This window comes from Azolla caroliniana, unplaced genomic scaffold, assembly GCF_043228905.1.
Source record: "Azolla caroliniana isolate FFs.n. ecotype wild unplaced genomic scaffold, voAzoCaro1.0.p SCAF_16, whole genome shotgun sequence".
NCBI classification, from domain to species: Eukaryota; Viridiplantae; Streptophyta; class Polypodiopsida; order Salviniales; family Salviniaceae; genus Azolla; species Azolla caroliniana.
Window position 1 is genome coordinate 18,762,208 of NW_028230451.1, and position 18,457 is coordinate 18,780,664.

The following is an 18,457-nucleotide window of genomic DNA, read 5'->3' on the forward strand; positions in this document are numbered from 1 at the left end:
GCATGTTCAAGCTCACCGGCTCCAACTATTCAATGTGGAAGTCGAAGATGAGGGACATGCTCGTGGTTAAAGATCTTTGGTTACCAGTTCAGTTCGGGGATAAGAGACCGGACAAGATCGACGCCACAATATGGGAGGTGATGCACATGAAGACAATGGCGTACATACGGTGCTTCATCGACATGAGCCTATACAACAACTTCAATGAAGAGAGCAAGGCTCATGAGCTCTGGGAGAAGATCGGCATAATGTTTCAAAACAAAAATGTTGTTAATCAGGTTTCGGTATTCCGGAAGCTAGTAAGACTCCGGTACCAAGATGGCTCCAGCATGGCGGAGCACATGAATGCCTTCCAAGGGCTGATCCACCAGGCAACTTCATTGGAAGTACCTCTCGCCGATGAGGTACTAGCGCTACTCCTGCTCGGTTCCCTCCCGGATAGCTGGGAGACGTTGGTTGTCACTTTGGGCAACGCCGGGCCGGAAGGAAAACGGTTATCCCTAGCAAGAGTAAAGTCGAGCTTGCTAGATGAGGAGGCGCGTCGGAAAGATAAAGATACGAGCTCCGACTCCAAAGCGCTCCTTACTGAATTGGAACGCGGAAGACATAGAAACCATAGTCCCCAAAATCGGGAGAAGTCGGGGACACGGTCAAAGTCAAGGGGGAGACCTACTTGCTTCTATTGCGGCAAGCCGGGACACTTCCAAAAGAACTATCGGCATTTCCGTAAAGACAAGGAAACCGACGGCACCGATTCGAACGGATACCGGACACCGGACCGGAACGGTAAAGACCATAGGGGACCGGACCGGAAGGGAACGACGGCAATTGCGGCAAGTGAAGAGGAGTTTACGCTCATCACCGAGGAGAGTGAGATAAACCTTGCCGGTGACGAGATGACTTGGGTGGTAGACTTCGGAGCTTCGTTCCACCTTACCCCGGACCGGAAATGCTTCTCATCCTACTCAGCCGGTGATCACGGCTGTGTCCGGATGGGGAATGAAGGTACATGCCAAATTGTCGGCATAGGAGACGTGTGGTTGTCGACACCAACCGGATGCAAGTTGCTGCTGAAGGATGTCCGACACGTTCCGGAGGTTCAACTGAACCTGATATCAGCTGGTCGGCTAGATGATGAGGGCTACACGGGTAGCATCCGGAACGGTGTCATGAAGTTCAGCAAAGGGAGCCTGATTGTGGCTCGGGCCCGGAAGGTAAACACACTGTACTTGATGAATGCCCGGTTATGTCCGGAAGAAGTGAACGTGGCATCCGACACTGCCGGTGAGCTGTGGCACAAGAGGTTGTGTCATATGAGCGAGAAGGGGATGAAGAAGCTTGCATACGACAACCTCATTCCAGTGAAGAATGTGCACTTGGAGAAGTGCACTGATTGTTTGGCCTGTAAGCAAAACCGGACCTCCTTCCGACCAAGGCCACCGATGAGACGTAATGCACCACTGGAGTTGGTGTATACAGATGTGTGTCAAGTAGACACGAAGTCACATGCCGGAGCACAGTACTTCGTGACGTTCATAGATGACCACAACCGAAAGCTGTGGGCCACACCGTTGAAGACGAAGGATCAGGTGTTGTCCGTCTTCAAGGAGCTCCACGCGAGAGTGGAAAGAGAAACCGGCCGGAAGCTGAAGGCGGTTCGAGCAGATAACGGAGGAGAATACCGGGGGCAGTTCGAGGAGTATTGCCGCTCGAAGGGAATCCGGCTCGAATTTACCGTGCCAAAGACGCCGGAACTAAACGGACTGGCCGAGAGGATGAACCGGACCATAATGGAGAGGGTCCGGAGTATGCTAGAATGTCGTGTGAATCTTCACACACTATGTAAAAAAATAATGAAATAATTATTATAGATTAGATTAGTAGCTTACTATAGAAAGATGGATATACTCAAGAGCTTCAAAATGTATTTTACTATATACAAAATGGAGAAATACATACCAAGTTATGAGAAAATAAGGTTTGATTAGATAGGGAAATTAGAACTATCCCACATAGATAGGAAAGTTAAGGTCCTGGCTATATAAACACCTTGAGCTCCCTCATTTGTCATTTGTGCTAAGAGCACTTTGGCCACTTTGTCTTGATGGATGATGGTGGCCAAATTCCTTAAAACCGGAAACTGGTCGGTAAGCAAACCCGGAAAAGGGGTCCGGTAAGCAAATCCAGAAACGGGCTGGTAAGCAAATCCGACAATCGGCCGGTATGCAATCCGAAAACTGGCCGGTATGCAAAACTGGAACCAGCCGACAAGCAAAACCGGAACCGGAATGGGTATGCAAATCGGTCGGTAAGTAAAATCGAAAATCGGCCGGTAAGCAAAACCGGAATCGGCCGGCAAGCAAAACCGGAACTGACAAGCAAACCGGAAACCGGCCGGTAAGCAAACCCAGAACCGGAACCGGCAAGCAAAACCGGAACCGGCAAGCAAATCGGAACCAGCCGGCAGGCAAAATGGAACCGGCTACCGGACGAGGTTGGACACGGACGGACGAAAGATTGGATCATGCAACAAACTAAAGTAAAGTGAAGAGAACTAAAGTAAAGGCCATGTGGACGCAAGCAACTAAAGAAGGGAGTGCATGGAAAAAGTAAAGGTCATGCGGACAGTCACATGCAACCAAAAGAAAAAGCTAGGCAACTAAAAGTAGAGGCCATGCAACAAAATGTGGAAAGGCTATTATCAAGGGGGAACTCCATATTTATTCCATTTTTTTTCCTACACTAGGATAGACTCTCCATATTATAAATTTTTCTTTTCTTTTCTTTGGGAGCTCTCTTATCTTATCGAAGCCAAGAACCCTAATCTTCCCTACGGAAGCTATCTCTCAAGTAAACCATAATTTCTATACGGAAGCAATCTCTCAAAATCCAAAATTCCTTGTCAAAGCCATATCACTCAAGAATCATAATCTCTTATTTCCTCTAATCTATTATTCTAATCATCTCCATAAGATAAAACTTTTGTAATCCCAATCTTGGGATTGATTGTAATCTTTCTTTCCCTTTTATTAATGAAATTTGTTAATCTTGCTCATTTCGGTTAATTCTTAGTACATAAATACACGAATTTGATATCCTCTAGACAAAGGCCCCGGGGTCTTGCCTCAACGTTCACGTATCCTCGTCGTATTTTCGCGACAACGGTGAAAGTGAAAGATATCCAATTTGATTTGAGGCAAAGGTGCTTAATGGATGACAACGAAGGTATGCACAAGCAAACCGAGAGTTTTGTTCATTGCCATAAAGACTGATAAGGACCACTCAATTGACATTGAAGTACGAATCTTGGGATTATTGTGTTGTTTCTGTTGAAAGCACTTCTATAGATAGATGGAACTTTTCCTCCCATCGATAATGTTGGCCTAGGATTCAGACAAGTGTATACCCTTTTGGTGGTGAATCCGATAGAGGTAGTTTTCAAGTAGCTCTAAGCTACTAGCTTACATAGTGTTATAGGATTAATGTGAATCTCTCTTTTACACTCTCTTGTACGCTTAAACATAGAAGTTAAAATGAAGACAATATATTATTACCACCACTCTTAGTACAAAGAGTTCTAGCACCAACAAGAGAGAGATATAAGTGTTTTATTTACTAATCACTATCACTAATCTCTCTTAGCTATTAATTACAAATACGGAGATAGAAGAGGAGGCTTAAAGTTTTAATCACTAGGAGCAACTCTTAAGATTGAGCCACTAATGCGTTTTTAGTTTAGAGAGAGCCATACCATACATTGTGAAAATGCTCTACAAAGAAGTCTTCTACCTTGTGGTTGTCCAAATAGATCTATTTCGACCATTTGGGGTAGATATTTCCTCGTGTCAAAACCCAGGAAGCTTGAGGGTATTCTAGGATATCTGTATTGGGATTGGCTCAAGGCCATATGTGTGGGTCTAAACCAAGCTCATCTAAAGGTACTCTTGATGCAAAAGTATCTTTAAGACCTACAAGATGCTTCCAAAGGGAGTCACCTATTTTTTTAAATATATGCATATGATTTAATAAATGATGTTCTATAAATCCTTCCAATTACTCTAGTGTGAACCATATGGACATGTTGGGTTCCATCCCACTTGTTTGATACACATTTACAACGATCATCATCATCCTAGCTAATAATCTCCACATTCACATTAATTAGAGGTTCAACAATCCACTTCTTATACAAAATTTGTGGGCTATTGTCAAACTAGTGGTCTTCCTCATTTGATTATCCCATCAAAATGGTGTGTTATCTTTTTACTACGTAAAGGGCGATCTTTAGGCAAAATTTGTGTGTAAGCTACCCATTTTTGTTTTAAGATTTACAATAGGTTGATCTCAACCAATCACCAGACCATGGGGCATGCCTTATAGCCTTTTGTCTAAAGAACTTGAAAAAACCCATATCCAACATTGTCATGAGTAGTCCATGAACTTGAATCCCCAAGTCAAGAAGAAGAAGGTGTGGGGGTGTCTAAACTAAGTTTGGAGCATGCTAGGGTTCTAGGGAAAAGATTTGTCACTTTGAAGTCCAGAAAAATGTAGTCCATACTTCTATAAATCTTCGTGTCGAAAAGATAAACGATCGATTGATAATGGAGGGCGTAGATTCAATCATCTAAGAAATAGTGAACCGAAGCAGGAGAGGACATTGCAAGAAAGCAATCAACACTTTGATACATATTTCCAATTGCTGAAAGGGAAGAGAACTCTCTACAGATCTATCAAGCATAAACATAAGTTGTTGAGATGCTAAGCAATGTTAGTCCCAACACCGACCACTTTGATGGAAGGGGTTTGTGCTGGGTGCTGTCGAGGAGCAAACAATCGATACATACAAGAACAAACGTTGTGGCGCTAAAAGGAGAAATGGCTAGTGGGCGATGTCTAGAGTTGGTCGAATGAGGTGAGGTGAGGTGAGGTCAAGTCAAGTCAAGAAAAGATAGGTTAGACCAGGTTAAGTTAGGTCAGATGAAGTGAGGTCAAGTCAAGTCAAGACAGGTTAGGTAAGGTGAGGTTAAGTCAAGTAAGGTTAGGTCATGTAAAGGTTAAGTTACGTAAGATGAGGTCAAGTCAAGTCAAGTCAAGTTATAGGTTAGATGAGGTGAGGTCAAAGGCAAGTCAAGTTAGGTCCGACCAAGTTAAGTTAGGTTAGATCACAAGGCTCTCTTCCAAGTTGAATGAGGTGAGGTCAAGTAAAGTAAAGTCAAGTTAGGTTAGACTAAGTTAAGTTAGGTCAGATGAAGTGAGGTCAAGTCAAGTCAAGTCAAGTTAGGTTAGACCAAGTTAAGTTAGATAAGATGAAGTGAGGCCAAGTCAAGTCAAGTGAAGTCAGGTTAGACCAAGTTAAGTTAGGTAAGATGAAGTGAGGCCAAGTCAGGTCAGGTCAAGGTAAGTTAGGTCAGATGAAGTAAGGTCAAGTAAAGTCAAGTTAGGTCAAGGCCACATTAAGTTAGGTCAGATCACAAGACTCTCTTCCAAGTTGAATGAATAAGTTAGGTTAGGGATTTACTTAGTTCCTCTTCTTCTTCTTCTTCTTCTTCTTCTTCTTCTTGACTTGGGCTTCAAGTTCTCCATCCAAACAAAATCGCCCACATCTCTCTCTCTCTCTCTCTCTCTCTTTTCATTTAAGCTGCTTTTTTGTTTCTTTTCTTTGCTCTTCTCTGTCTCTCTGTGTAGCTAGCTATGGCGATGAAAGAAGGAGACGACGACAGAGCTGCCTCTTTACCTTTTAACCCTACTCACCCTCACGACACCCTTCAATATGGTCTTTCTTCCTTCAAGCAAGAAGCTCTTCCTGTGCACCCTCTTCAAGCTCTGCAAGCTACGGTGAGCGGTCCTTTCTGTAACCCTAATTTGTTTTTGCGGACGATTCTTTCTGAAGCAGTAAAGTCGATCGTAAGTATCTGTAAGAACGCAAGGGTTTCTTCGCTGTCGGGTCCATGAAGACCGAAACTTTGAAAGATCTCCCAGACATCAGAAACTTCAAGATCTCTAAGAAATCAGGGTTTTAAAGATCTCCAAGAAATTAGAGTTTGATTGCAACGAGGTTTGAAAATTAAAGTTATCCAAAAATGTAGAGTTTCGTAGAAAGATCTGCGGAGCCCTAGAATATTAAAGTTCAAGATCTCTATATAATTAGGGTTTCCATTGATATCTGGAAGGCCAATGAATCTCCAGTGTATTAAACAGACCTTGACTGATCGGTAGTGTTCATGAGGGCCCATTTTAAAATGTCCAAGAAATTAGGGTTTCAGAAATCCTAATGATATGGCCATGAAGCCCTGGAATATCTTAGGAATGAGGGTTTTGAGGATAGCAATAAGACTCATGAAACCCTGCAATGCTAAAGACCTCTTAAAAATTAGGGCTGTGTTGATACTAGCCAGGCTCATGAAGCCCTGCAGTATTAAAATCTCTAAGAAATGAGGATTTCGTAAATAGCAGTAAGGCTCATGAAACCCTACAACATCAAAGAAGTTATGGTTGCATTGATAGCGAGCTGGGGCCACTACAGAGAGAAACTTCTGTCTTTTCCTATAACACTTTGTTCTACCTTAAAAAGAAGGCATAGTGTGTATCTTTGCATTTTGTCCCACCTCAAATGGCCCCATTCTTCCACTCCTTTTTAGTTCATTATAAGCTCGTAAAAACACTTTTGTGGTTTTTAATGTATATTTCACCGAAGTCCTTTCAATCAAATTCTTGAAGTTAGTGTGTTTATCAGCTCGTCTCTTAAATCAACACGCTTCAATTGATTTTTATGTGGATATTCTTCGGTCACTGAATGTTATTTCCTATAGGTTGCATTCAATCTTAGAAGGATTGGAGCATTCACCTGTGCGTTGTGGTGAGACATCCCCTGTTTCACATTTTCAAATGCCTCAAAGAACTTACCAATGTTTATGAGTGAAATGGTGAAGTCAATTAAAAATACTTGTCAGGGTATGATGTTGATGAATTCTTTGCAAATTTAAATTTCCAAATCATTATTTGGAGGTCAGAACAAGATTGAGACTTTGCGACAGCCAAAAGTTGATTTTTTTTTTTTTCTATTTTCTAGTGGGAAATGGCACAAATATGATTCGAGTCAGAACAAGATTGAGACTTTGTGACAGCCAAAAGTTGATTTTTTTTTCTATTTTCTAGTGAGAAATGGCACAAATATGATTCGAGTCAGAACAAGATTGAGAACTTTGCGACAGACAAAAGTTGAATTTTTGTTTCTATTTTCTTTCGAGAAAATGGCACAAATATGATTCGAGAACAATGTGTAAAGAGAATACACATGTTATTGTTGAAAATAATAGAGATATCAACTATGAGGAGATAAAATTGTTATTTTGCAAACAGTTTTTGCCCTCTGAGTTTCACTTGGATAGGTTATGGAATGTTGCGTCTCCTATATAGACAGATAAATTTCCTTATGTAATAAGAGTGAACAAATTTATCAAGTCTCTGCAGAGAGAGATTTGATAGAAAGTGATAATGATGTGAATCAATCCATCCAAGCCAGCATAAAAGAAGTGGAGCATAAGTAAGCTACAATAGGAGTTGACACAACAAGAATTGCATACATTCCTTTGTCCAATGGTGGCATGTTTGGAGGTGACCCCTCATCGTTGATGACCCTGTCATAATTGCACTCTTCCAATTCAAAGATGTTCCGGTGCATAAATTACCACCATTCAAGTTGCCAAAAAATCTTATCGAAAGATTATTTGACCTCTCTTAACCTAGTTCATCAAGGAAGGATCATAGACAACTGGAATTAAAGGCCATTCAAAGGACATGTATGCTATCATTGCCTTCAATTAGGTGTATTGTGTATGTGTGTGCCAAACGAGAAGAAGAACCCGGAATGTGGACATACACACAGTCGTGGTTGGGTGTGCTTGAAGCCATATGTTTTGGTGCTTCTGCAAAATGTTATTTGATATAAGAATCAACTGTCATGAGTCATACGTGGAAGAGTATGAAGATGCAATTGACATATTATTAAGGTCGCTAAGCTGAATCATATGTTGAACTAAATTTGAGGGACGTTTAGAAAAGATGTAACAAATATAAAAACGAGAATTCCAAAATCTCAAAGGGAGAAAGTTCCGAAGTTTGAGAAAGAAAGACAGACAGACAGAATTCTGAAATTCAGAATGCTGCAAATTCAGGAAGTATGGGATTCTGTATATATTCAGAATCTTCTGACAGATTGAGAGTTGGAACATGAAAATGTTGAAGCTTCAGCAGAGAATTTGGAAGGGGAAAGTGGTGGGGCAAACCCAATGATAAGGAGGTCAGTTTTAATAAAGTAGTATAGACATATATGAAACTATGGTATCATGTGTGTTCTCATGTTTCTGAAATATATATGCAAAACAAATCTGACACATCTAAAACATTTATGTCATGAACCATGGAACTGGTTTATGAAACTTCAAGGAAGTTGTCACTATGTTGCCGGTGCACCTTTGAGATGGACTTCAAAACTGTTTCATAACTTATCCCTTCTCTGCCGATCCGAGAGATAGGCTCGTAGAGTGAACTCTTTTGTATGACGATCTATTTGTATCTCATCAAAGGTTTGTCCAGTCATCTTGAGTATCTGTTGGATCACTTTTGGCAAGCGACACTTTAGTTGAGTATTTGCAAGTTTGGTTGTCTGGCTGTCTGTATTTCTGCAATGCTGCTATTGGCATTTATTCTTGAGCTATCTCTTCACATTGTGACTCTAAACTGTAGAGGCTAAACATTAAATTCTAAACTTTAAGCCCTATCTGCTTTTTCCACTTGAAATCATCTTTGGCCTGCTTCTACAGCTGTGGCCATGTTTATTCAGTGCTCAGGAATATATGCAGAAAACAGTTTGTGTGGGGTTGGACAGGATGGACTTTCAAATTTGGAATCATTCTTTGAATACTGAGTGACCATAGCTATCCAGACTGCATGTGTTTGTTGCTGTACGTTTGGCTACATGTGATTCTGATTTGCTCAGCAGCATGTAGAATCCTTGCAGTCAGTTTTTATCAATAGAGAATAGATGAATGAGTTGATCGAGGCTAACCATTGTTTCCTTCTAGCCTAGCACACGAGGAATGATTATGTTGATGTCACCAAATTAAGTGAAAGACGGGATACTAGAGAGGCTGAAGCAGGATAATCTGTATTTAGCGCATAAGTGAGTTATATAAGATGCATTATCATATCATAACATAGTGGAAATGGTTTCTTGAAAATGTATTTATCCTCAAACAGAAGGCTGCTTTCTTGAAAATGCTTTTGAGATCTCAAGAGTTAACATATCATGAGTAGCATTTCTTTGTTGGCTTCACTAAGAATGCTATCAGAATCTGGTTTAGAAAGTCATTCAATCATCTACATTTTGATGTTTATCATGGTGAAAAAGGTATTGGAATTGTGCATACTAGTTTTTTCATAGGACATGCAGTATTGTTTAGTTTGAGAAATTTGCGATCACCCCCTTGGACCCCCTTGGAGGTTTGCACTCATGATATTTTATCCCGCTAGAAATTTGTTGGAGGTGAAAACGTGGGATAAAATATCATTAGTATGAAGTTGATTTCGTTGTTTGTTTCATTGAATGCTGTCAGAAATTGGGATTGGCAGTCATTTATTTAGCTCCATTTTGATGGTTACAATGGTGAAAAAAAGTATTGCAAGTGTACATATTAGTCAAATAAAATTTAACTAAGTATTTGTGTAGATAATCTATTTTTTGAGTAAAGAAAAATAAATTTGCACTCAGTATTCTTGTAGATTGCCTTGTTATAATGAAACAAATTAAATTAAGCATTCCTCTCATAACTGTGTGCTGGTTGATACTGAAGATTGACAAGCAACATCGGCAAACAAAGAGATCATTGTTAGAGAAGGTTTATGGCTCAGCAGTTCCTATGCGGATGGATATTGATAAACAAATACTGTCAAGGTAACAAACTTTATGTTACTAAACTCGAAGAGCACTTTAAATGTTCTTTCAAGGTATTATGAAGTTTTGACCTAAATGTAGTCATATAGATGTTATAAAATGAATCCACTAGCTCATGGATTATGGTCTGGACATAGAACTAGGGCTTATTACCTTATTGTGCTATGCCCATACCATAACTATCAATACTTGGATGACCAAATAGCTATCTTTGAACTAATGGATCTAGATAAAGGTGTCCAATAAGGTATGATATGTTTATACCTATGCTCATACAGGTTTCAACGTCCTCCGGGTTTGCCGTCGTCGATGTTAGGTTTGGAGTCGTTGACGGGAGAATTAGATGAATTCGGCTTTGAAGATTATCTCAATGGTAAGTATTCCATTTGAAAGAGAGTAGCAGTTTAACTTCTTGTTCTGGTTAATTAATCAAATTGGTTATGTATTTCTTTGTGATACAGATCCTCGAGATTCTGAATCAATTGCTCGTGTCGATATGCATAGTGTGATTGAAATCCGCCTTGGTATGTCACGTGGACCAGCTGCACAGGCTCTTCTGTAGATGATTGTGTGGTCATGATTCATAATTCCAATGTGAACCGTTCCCTACAGAAAGTAACTCGTTTGTCTCATCAAACTATTAAAATTGTGTCCATTGGAATTGTCTCTATACCTTAGTGTGAGCAAAATTTGTTTTAAAAAGTAAAATGAATATGTGCATTGTGGACTCTTCTTTTAGGAGGGAATGTTGAACACTTTTTAGAATATCATCTCATAATTATGTCACGTTTAACTAGGTTTAGTAGAATTGTTTGCTTATAATCTAAAGCTAATAATGAATCTATGAAACCATGGAAGTAGGGATTGTCGGAGCATCTAATCAGTCAATATCATCTACTTTTAAATCTCTGCTTGTATCAGATTTTTTTTCTAGTTTATGATTTATATTTAGACATTTGAGAATCGGTCACAGAGATGAACGGCGATAATTTTACTAAGAGTTTGGGGGATTTAAATTCTTGAATGACATTTGTTCTCCACAAATAGAACAGATTTTTTATCTTCCATGAGGCCAAATTTGCCCTACGGAACCATGTAAACATATCCAAGAAGGGGTGTTACTATGCAATATAAACACAGATATCTGACCGCGTTCTTAGTGAGGATTTGAGTATGACACTTAAATTATTATGTCATCGTACTTCTTCTGAATGCTTGGATCAATTGGGCTGGAGCATTGTACAGTTGTCAATATCCACTACTGTCAACTTTGAAAAGTGTGAGTTCTTCGTGTCACAGGTTTAGATAATTTGGTTTATTGTCACATTCTGTCATATTCTTGGGAACCACCTCACAATACAAATGGAGTTCCAAGGGTTTTCTAGACTTTGTTAGCTTCTCCAAGATTGTGGCACTGTTGACCCAATCGACATGTAAGGAAGTGCCTTTTGTGTTAAATTGTAGTGTATATATGGTAATGACCACACAAATTAACAGAAGGGTTATCCTCCATATACTTGTGTTCAACATTCCACATTCATCTTTTATTGCAGCAAGTTATCCATTGATCCTAACATTTGCGATGGTAGGGAAGATTTTAGGGTTTTGTAAAGGATTTAGGGTTGAGCAAAAAATTTAGAGTATTTGCAGAAAGTTTACTTACTGATTTTGTTACATCTTGACAATTTGACCATTTGACATTATTCTCATTGCTGCTCCACCATTTTTTGTTATTGATGTTGCAACATTTCTTGTTGTAGAGAGAATCACGCTTAACAATTGGTCTTTTAGCCTTTTGATCAACCTTTAAACTCCTTTACAAGTCTCGACTCAAACTTTAGGTCTCGATCAACTTTCAAACCTCAATTGACCTTTAGGTCTCATTGATATTTAGAGCTTGATTGATCTTTGTAGGTCTCCATCAACCGAAGTGTTGACTTCAACCTTTAGTTCTCCATTGACCTTTTGGGGCTTGACATGACCTTTGATCTCAAATCCATTCTTATATCGTGCTTTGGCTTAGCTTTGAGGTTTCACCATCCTCACTCTGGAGAACGCAATCAATGCAAAAGTTTTGCTTACTATGGATAGTTTCCAACCAACTTCTTGACTTTGGAGCTTTCCATCATGTCACTCAATTTTGATCCCTAAAACCCTAAAACCCTAAAACCCTAAACCCTAAACCCTAAACCCTTCCAACACTACAATACTAGGGATTTCAAGCTAGTTTGAATAGGAAATTCACAACATTGTGCTATGATAATCATTGGAGCGGTAGAAGTTAACCTTCTCGGCCAATCTCTGATCTAAGGCAGAAAACTCGAAGAAGTTGATTTCCAATCAAGGTTCTTGTTAGGAGGGTTGGTTGATCCACAAAGTGAACCTCCGACTTGTTGACTATTTTACCCTTTCTATGTCACTTAGTGGACTATTTTTTAACAGTCTTCGAGTGTCCTCATTATGGCATGGCAGACTAGTGCACTTGAGCAAGACTAGCATCATGTAGTTATCTAAGACTACTTAGATCTCTTCTATTTTGACCATCAAATTTGTGGCCATCTCCAATCTTGCAAACATACAACATCACCTCACTTGATTGGCACACGTAGTTCATTCGGACTTTTGTGGACCTATGCCACATCACTCTCTCAATGGTGCCTCATCATTCCTTACGTGTATTGATGATCTGACCTAGAAGGTGTTGGTCTACTTGATGAGGACCAAAGACAAAGACAAAGCCTTTGCTTCTTCCTATATTATTTGCAATGGTTGAGAATTACACAGACCGAAAGCTAGCAAGCAACCAAAAGCTAAAATTCTTGCGATTCGATAATGGAGAAGAGTATAAATAAGATGAATCAATAGTTTTTTGCAAACAAAGAGGTACCCAATGTGAATTCATGACACCCTATAGTCCAAAGTAGAATGGCATTACTAAACACATGATGAAGCACTTTGATTTATCTTATGGCTTCTAGTTTGAGGCTAATACTCACTACAATGCACGTAATCAACATCAAGATATCTTGCAAGAGCTCTAGACTAGTCCTAAGTGTTAAATATAATCAATGATCAACCCCAAGTTGTAAATCTATCCCCATATGTACCCTTAGAGTGCACATTTTGTGATATCGCCCCAAATGAGGAGTAGCTATTGTGCAACTCGACCATATGAGTCGATAAGGTGTCAATCTAGGAAACCATAGATACGGAGGACACGATGTATTTAGGAAAGAGCAACGAGACAAATAAGATTGGCTAATCAAGTTAACTATAAAATATTTTGTGGGCAAGTTACGATGTACTTAGTATTGAAGTATGTGCCATTGACTTTAAGATAAGTACTATCTAGCACTAGCTTGTATCTACTGAGCTGGGTCATATTAAATGACAAGTCAATTGACAGAAAAAGGAAATATCCACTACTATCAATTGACATGCACATTTAATGTTACACTCAAACCAAACACAGAATACAACCCACTTTCTTACATAGTGGCTGAATCCAATGATCAGTCCCCACTAATTTTGTAGTGAGCTGGTCCAAATCCCATCTAACACTAAGTACAAGGTCATGGCATGGCTTCTAGTATGAGGCTATATTCACTACAATGCACATAATAAACGTCAAGATATCTTGTAAGAGCTCCAGACCAGTCCTAAGTGCAACGCCATATCAAACAAGAATACAACATCCATTCATCTTTAGAAATTAGGAAGTCCTCACCGCTCAAAGAAAATTTGATTGATTACATGAAATTGTTTGTTTAGGTGCCTACTTGAGGCCATTTAAAATATTCTTGAGTTGGCAAACTAGATGTTCCTAGCAAGATGACATGAAACCTTTTGGTTTGCTACTAATATATTTCTTTGTCTAGATCACCATGGAAAAAGGTTGTAGAAGAAGCTTCAAGTCCGCAACAACTAATAGCTCAATAAGAATCAAAGGGTTGTCATTTTCATTACCTATGAAAAGATCTCCTCAAAATCAACTCTTGGGCATTGTGCTTCTAATTCCTTGCACCTTTGTTATGTACATGTTAACTTATTAAACTTGCATATGTGCAATGTGCAAAGAAGAGGTGCACAATATTCACCCCAAAGCCGAGTGACTATGGTATCTCCTACTACAAAGGAGCTCGTGTCCATGAATACAAGCTCGGCTAGACCCATTGAGCGGTTCTTTAACAAGGGATTGAGGCAACCTGGAGCAGCAACACTTGGTAGCTTCGAGCTTTTCGTGCGTGTCTCTCAATTTTTGTTTTGCCTTCTCATGCGCAAATTATGACGGCATAAATCTTGTGAAATTCAGAAGGTTTCTGTACCTACTTAAAATATAATACCTTTTGTATGCAACTCCCAACTTCACGGTCATACCATAATCAACAGCTTTTGTGCCATCCCCCAAATTAGGTAGTTCAACAATCAAATGTCAATAAAGGTACAAGAAGGTTATCCAAAAGGCTAGCATTGCTAAAGCACATGGACCAAATGATTGGGTATGTACATTAAGAAACTACAAACATGGGGAACTGATCATTTATTCATAAGATACGTGCATGGATATACAACATAATTGCACATGAGAGTGAGACACATTTATATGTAGCATGGAACTTTAGAGAGGGATAAGGTATGAAATGTCTTGAAGATTTTAAACAAATTGGTCAAGATAGTCATCAACAGAAGTATACTTGACATCAGGGTAGAGTGAGGTAGCCTCGACATCATTGGGTCCAAGCTCGAAATTTGTTTGCTCCCCTTTGAAGACAATGTTATGCAGAATAGATGGAAAAATGTTCTCTGGAAATGGAGTACCTACAGTGGACCGACATCACATCATTTGAATGTTTTACTAAAAGGAAATACACAAAAATGAGACTAAAAAAATTTAGAGAAACAAAAAATGGGTTTAGGGACATACTCTCGATCTCCTTCACAAATTCTTCCTCGGTCATAGTTATTTTCTCCAAGGTTTTTCCAATTTTCTTTTCCCATTTATCGACCAACTCGTTCAAGGTAACGATATTTGCAGGTGGCCGAATGTGGAGGATCTTATTCAAGGCTCTCGGATCGAATGCAGCTTTGATTGTGTAGGTTCCGACGTCTTCCTCATGGACAACAATAGCTTGAAAAGGAGCGAAGTAATTAATTAATAGCATTGATATGAGACTTCTTACAAATAACATTGATATGCATCACAGTTCTTATGCCCATGCATCGATATTTCTTTTTAAGTAACATGGTGGTCAATCAATGATGTCCACTATCACACACACTCTTTGGCTTATGTATTGATAAATTAGAAGAAGTGGTGAATAAGGTTGCACGAGAAGGAGTGAATGCCCCCAAATTGTTGCAACATGTTATATTATTACGTCTATATGCAGATGATGTGGTATTCTTCTCATATGATGTTGATAGTATGCAACATTTACTTAGGGTATTAGAAGAATTTTGTCATAGTAATGGACTAGCAATGAATGTGGAGAAAACAAAAATGATGGTAGAGCAAACCATCCAACCTCATCATTACCCTATGCTCACATATAGAGGTGAACATATATAATTTGTTCGAAGCTTTAAATCATTAAGGATGAAGTGGGAAGATGCTAAGCGGACAAAGCTAGAATACTACATTGCAAATGTCAACCCTGAATGTTGGTCTCAATACAAAGCAAGAATGCCTATTGATCGTATCCAACCTTATCTCATTATCAATCTGAGTAGTAATGCTCATAGAGCCCTTACACTACTTCGCACTCGATCTCACATGTTAGGTATTGAAGTTGCAATATGGTATCAAAATGTAACGAATTTGAAGACATGTAAGTAATGCAATGAAGGCATGGTAGAGGATGAATGTCACTTGCTCGACATATAGTGCAATTCGTTCAAGATATGCTAACAAATTAAGAGGGAGTGATAACTTAAGTGCCACACTTAAGACACCACCTAGAAGGTTGAGCTCGTATGTGTATGCTTTATTCACACATAGCGACTTTGTGCTTCAATGTATGAATACCCCTTCTTAGGAAGGAGACCCATATCAAGAACACATATATACTCTGGTCCCATAGGTCAAAACTAGCCTCTTTATGGACGATAAAAATTCTAATTCTAATATATATATATATATAAATTCTCCATGGAGAAAAACATAGCTCTTAAATATATATGACCACTTTTTCTCCTCAGTTGATATGGGCATTTCTTCTTCTCTATGGATATAAAAGACACTTGGATTCTTTCTCTCTTAATAGGGGGGTTGGATTTAACATTTGTGGAAACAATTTTGAGAATAAATGTGACATTTTTATTCTTTTGTTTTTACCTTTCACATCTCCACTTCCATAGATTGTGACTTTGTCTCTTGGAGGGGATGTATGGCCTTCCTGGAGGAGATTTGAAAGGAAATGGCCGGCAAAGCCATTGGAAACAACATATGTGTAGGGTATGTCAGCATCCTCAATGCTCCTTCGGAATTCTACTTTCGTTTTGAACAGGCTTTGGGCGGGTTCCAAGAAATGTGAACGATCAAAATCATTGCCAAACTCTGATGGGATAAACCTCTACACCATCAATTTGAACCCCATTTTAATAATGAAATTTTAGGACATCAGATTTCCAGAATAATAATACAATGGTAATCAAAGGCAGAACAATACAACAATGGTAATCATAGGCATAATGTTTAAAAGCAATGTAAAAATTTCAAGAGCACCAGAATTTCCAAATAAAATGAAGAGAAATTGCAATTCAAGGTCATACTTGCAATGCAAGGTAACAATTTGTCAAGAAGCAATGCAACTCAAAAGCATACAAGTTTTCCGAATGAGATTACGGGAAAGTGCAATTCAAAAAGGCCATACTTGCAATGAAATGCCACAAATTTTCATAAAAACAGTGTGATTCAGAGGCATACAATTTCTAGATATGACCACAAATAGCAATGAGCAATTCAAATTTCAGACCTTGATTGTGCCAACTTCTTTGATGGCGTCAAGGACCTTGAGCTGATCCTTGAGCTGAGCTCCACCAACAGCAGAGATGACCACATCCACTTGCTTAAATGCGGCTACAAGGCTCTCATGGTCATCCAACGAACCCTAAAAAACAAACCGGCCAAGAAGAACAAAGGGAAACATTAGCTGCTCTGTCTCTTAGCAACAACTCCGAAATGAAATAACCCTCAATTTTTGTTTCCCAAAATACCCAAACACTTTTCACCATTTCCACAAAATGCCTCAGGTCAAATCTCAAGAAGAAAGAAAGAAAGAAATGGAGATGATATTGTTTTCCATATGATTGCTTAGACAAGACAGGGGATTTAGCAAGACATAGTTAGGGGAATGTTGGGGAAGTAGATTACGGTCAGGGTTATCTCCGATGTTTTCAATCTGTTCAATTAGAACTACGCGGAGTATGTCATGCCACAAAACCTTAAAGTACCAGAAGAAAAAGGAACCTATTTCCTCAGTTTGATCAAGTATAAGAAACCTTAGGACCACAAAGGAACCCTCATGAAAGCAACCCTAGCTACCATCAGATTGGGATGGCATACTAGAAGAAAACAATCAAATGAAAAGAAAGAAGAGTGAGTGACTAACAATTAAAAGAAGGAATCAGAGATGCATGGTGAGAGGGAGGGGATTTGTTACCTGGAGGATGGTGATGCCTGCGGATTGGAGGGATTGGACAATGTCAGGTTTGGAGGCGATGGTGGAGGGTCTGATGAGGGCGAAGGTGGGATGGCCCAAGGATGCCCCTGCAAGGGCTATGAACTTCCCGATGTAGCCTGTGGCGCCCAGAACCAGGACTCTTTTGCTCTCCTCTTCTCCATCTCCTGCCATATCTCTCTGTCTCTCTCTCTCTCTCTCTGAGAAATCAAAGCTCCAAGTCTCAGAATCAGAACACAATGGGAGAAGGAAGAAGCAGGGGAGGGTATATATATATATATATATATATAAAGGCAGTGTAGATTTAGTTCTTACTCTTAAAGACTTAAAGACAAATGAATGTATTTGTTTTAGTTTGTTAACTTGTGTGGGAGACAAAAAAAAATGAAAATGTTTTGTCTGTCTTGTTTGAATGTTTGTCGAAGAATTAGGTTGTCTGCATCGGTTTTAGTTGTGTGTGTACGTGTGTTAGTTTAAGTTTTGTGTGTGTGTGTGTGTCTGCGTCTCTGGGGTTCGGCTCTGATCAATAGGTAGACCATGTCTGTCTTCTTTCCCACGTGCTCGTGTTCGACCTACAATGAATCCACATTTCTTTGTATGCTTGTGGCAATCCTTTCCTCGTCCCCGTCTGCCCTGTCACTACTTGGATGTGACATTATCGCTCGCGTTTAGGGTGTACCTTGGTTGGCCTCGCATCACGGTTCAGTGCGATGATAATCGCTATCCTAGCAAGAAAGAATTCTCCCTCTTTCTTCAATCTTCAATCAATGTTGTTGGTTGAAGAAAACCATGTTCGAACAAGGAGCAACACCTCGGAAGGCCACAT

At 39.5% G+C, this 18,457-nt stretch overlaps 2 protein-coding genes across 3 annotated transcripts; one reads left to right on the forward strand and one right to left on the reverse strand.

The window, feature by feature from the left end:
* Positions 1–5,646: 5,646 nt before the first annotated feature.
* LOC147854153 (cyclin-B1-2-like) lies at positions 5,647–10,717 on the forward strand. The gene is made up of 4 exons (XM_087332587.1): positions 5,647–5,835; positions 9,852–9,952; positions 10,231–10,325; positions 10,414–10,717. The coding sequence occupies exons 1-4, from the start codon at positions 5,692–5,694 to the stop codon at positions 10,512–10,514; spliced, it is 441 nt and encodes a 146-aa protein (XP_087188713.1). The 5' UTR covers positions 5,647–5,691; the 3' UTR covers positions 10,515–10,717.
* Positions 10,718–14,326: 3,609 nt separating this feature from the next.
* Positions 14,327–17,855, reverse strand: LOC147854154 (phenylcoumaran benzylic ether reductase IRL1-like). 2 transcript variants are annotated; one of them, XM_087332001.1, is made up of 6 exons: positions 17,614–17,855; positions 16,927–17,061; positions 16,287–16,524; positions 14,877–15,080; positions 14,582–14,770; positions 14,327–14,551 (listed from the first exon to the last, which is right to left on the reverse strand). In XM_087332001.1, exons 1-5 carry the CDS (start codon positions 17,803–17,805, stop codon positions 14,607–14,609), a joined length of 933 nt encoding a protein of 310 aa, XP_087188127.1. In that variant the 5' UTR covers positions 17,806–17,855; the 3' UTR covers positions 14,327–14,551; positions 14,582–14,606. The 2 variants fall into 2 exon arrangements, with proteins under 2 accessions (XP_087188127.1, XP_087188126.1); XM_087332000.1 differs by having other exon boundaries at positions 14,327–14,770.
* Between the last annotated feature and the right edge of the window lie 602 nt (positions 17,856–18,457).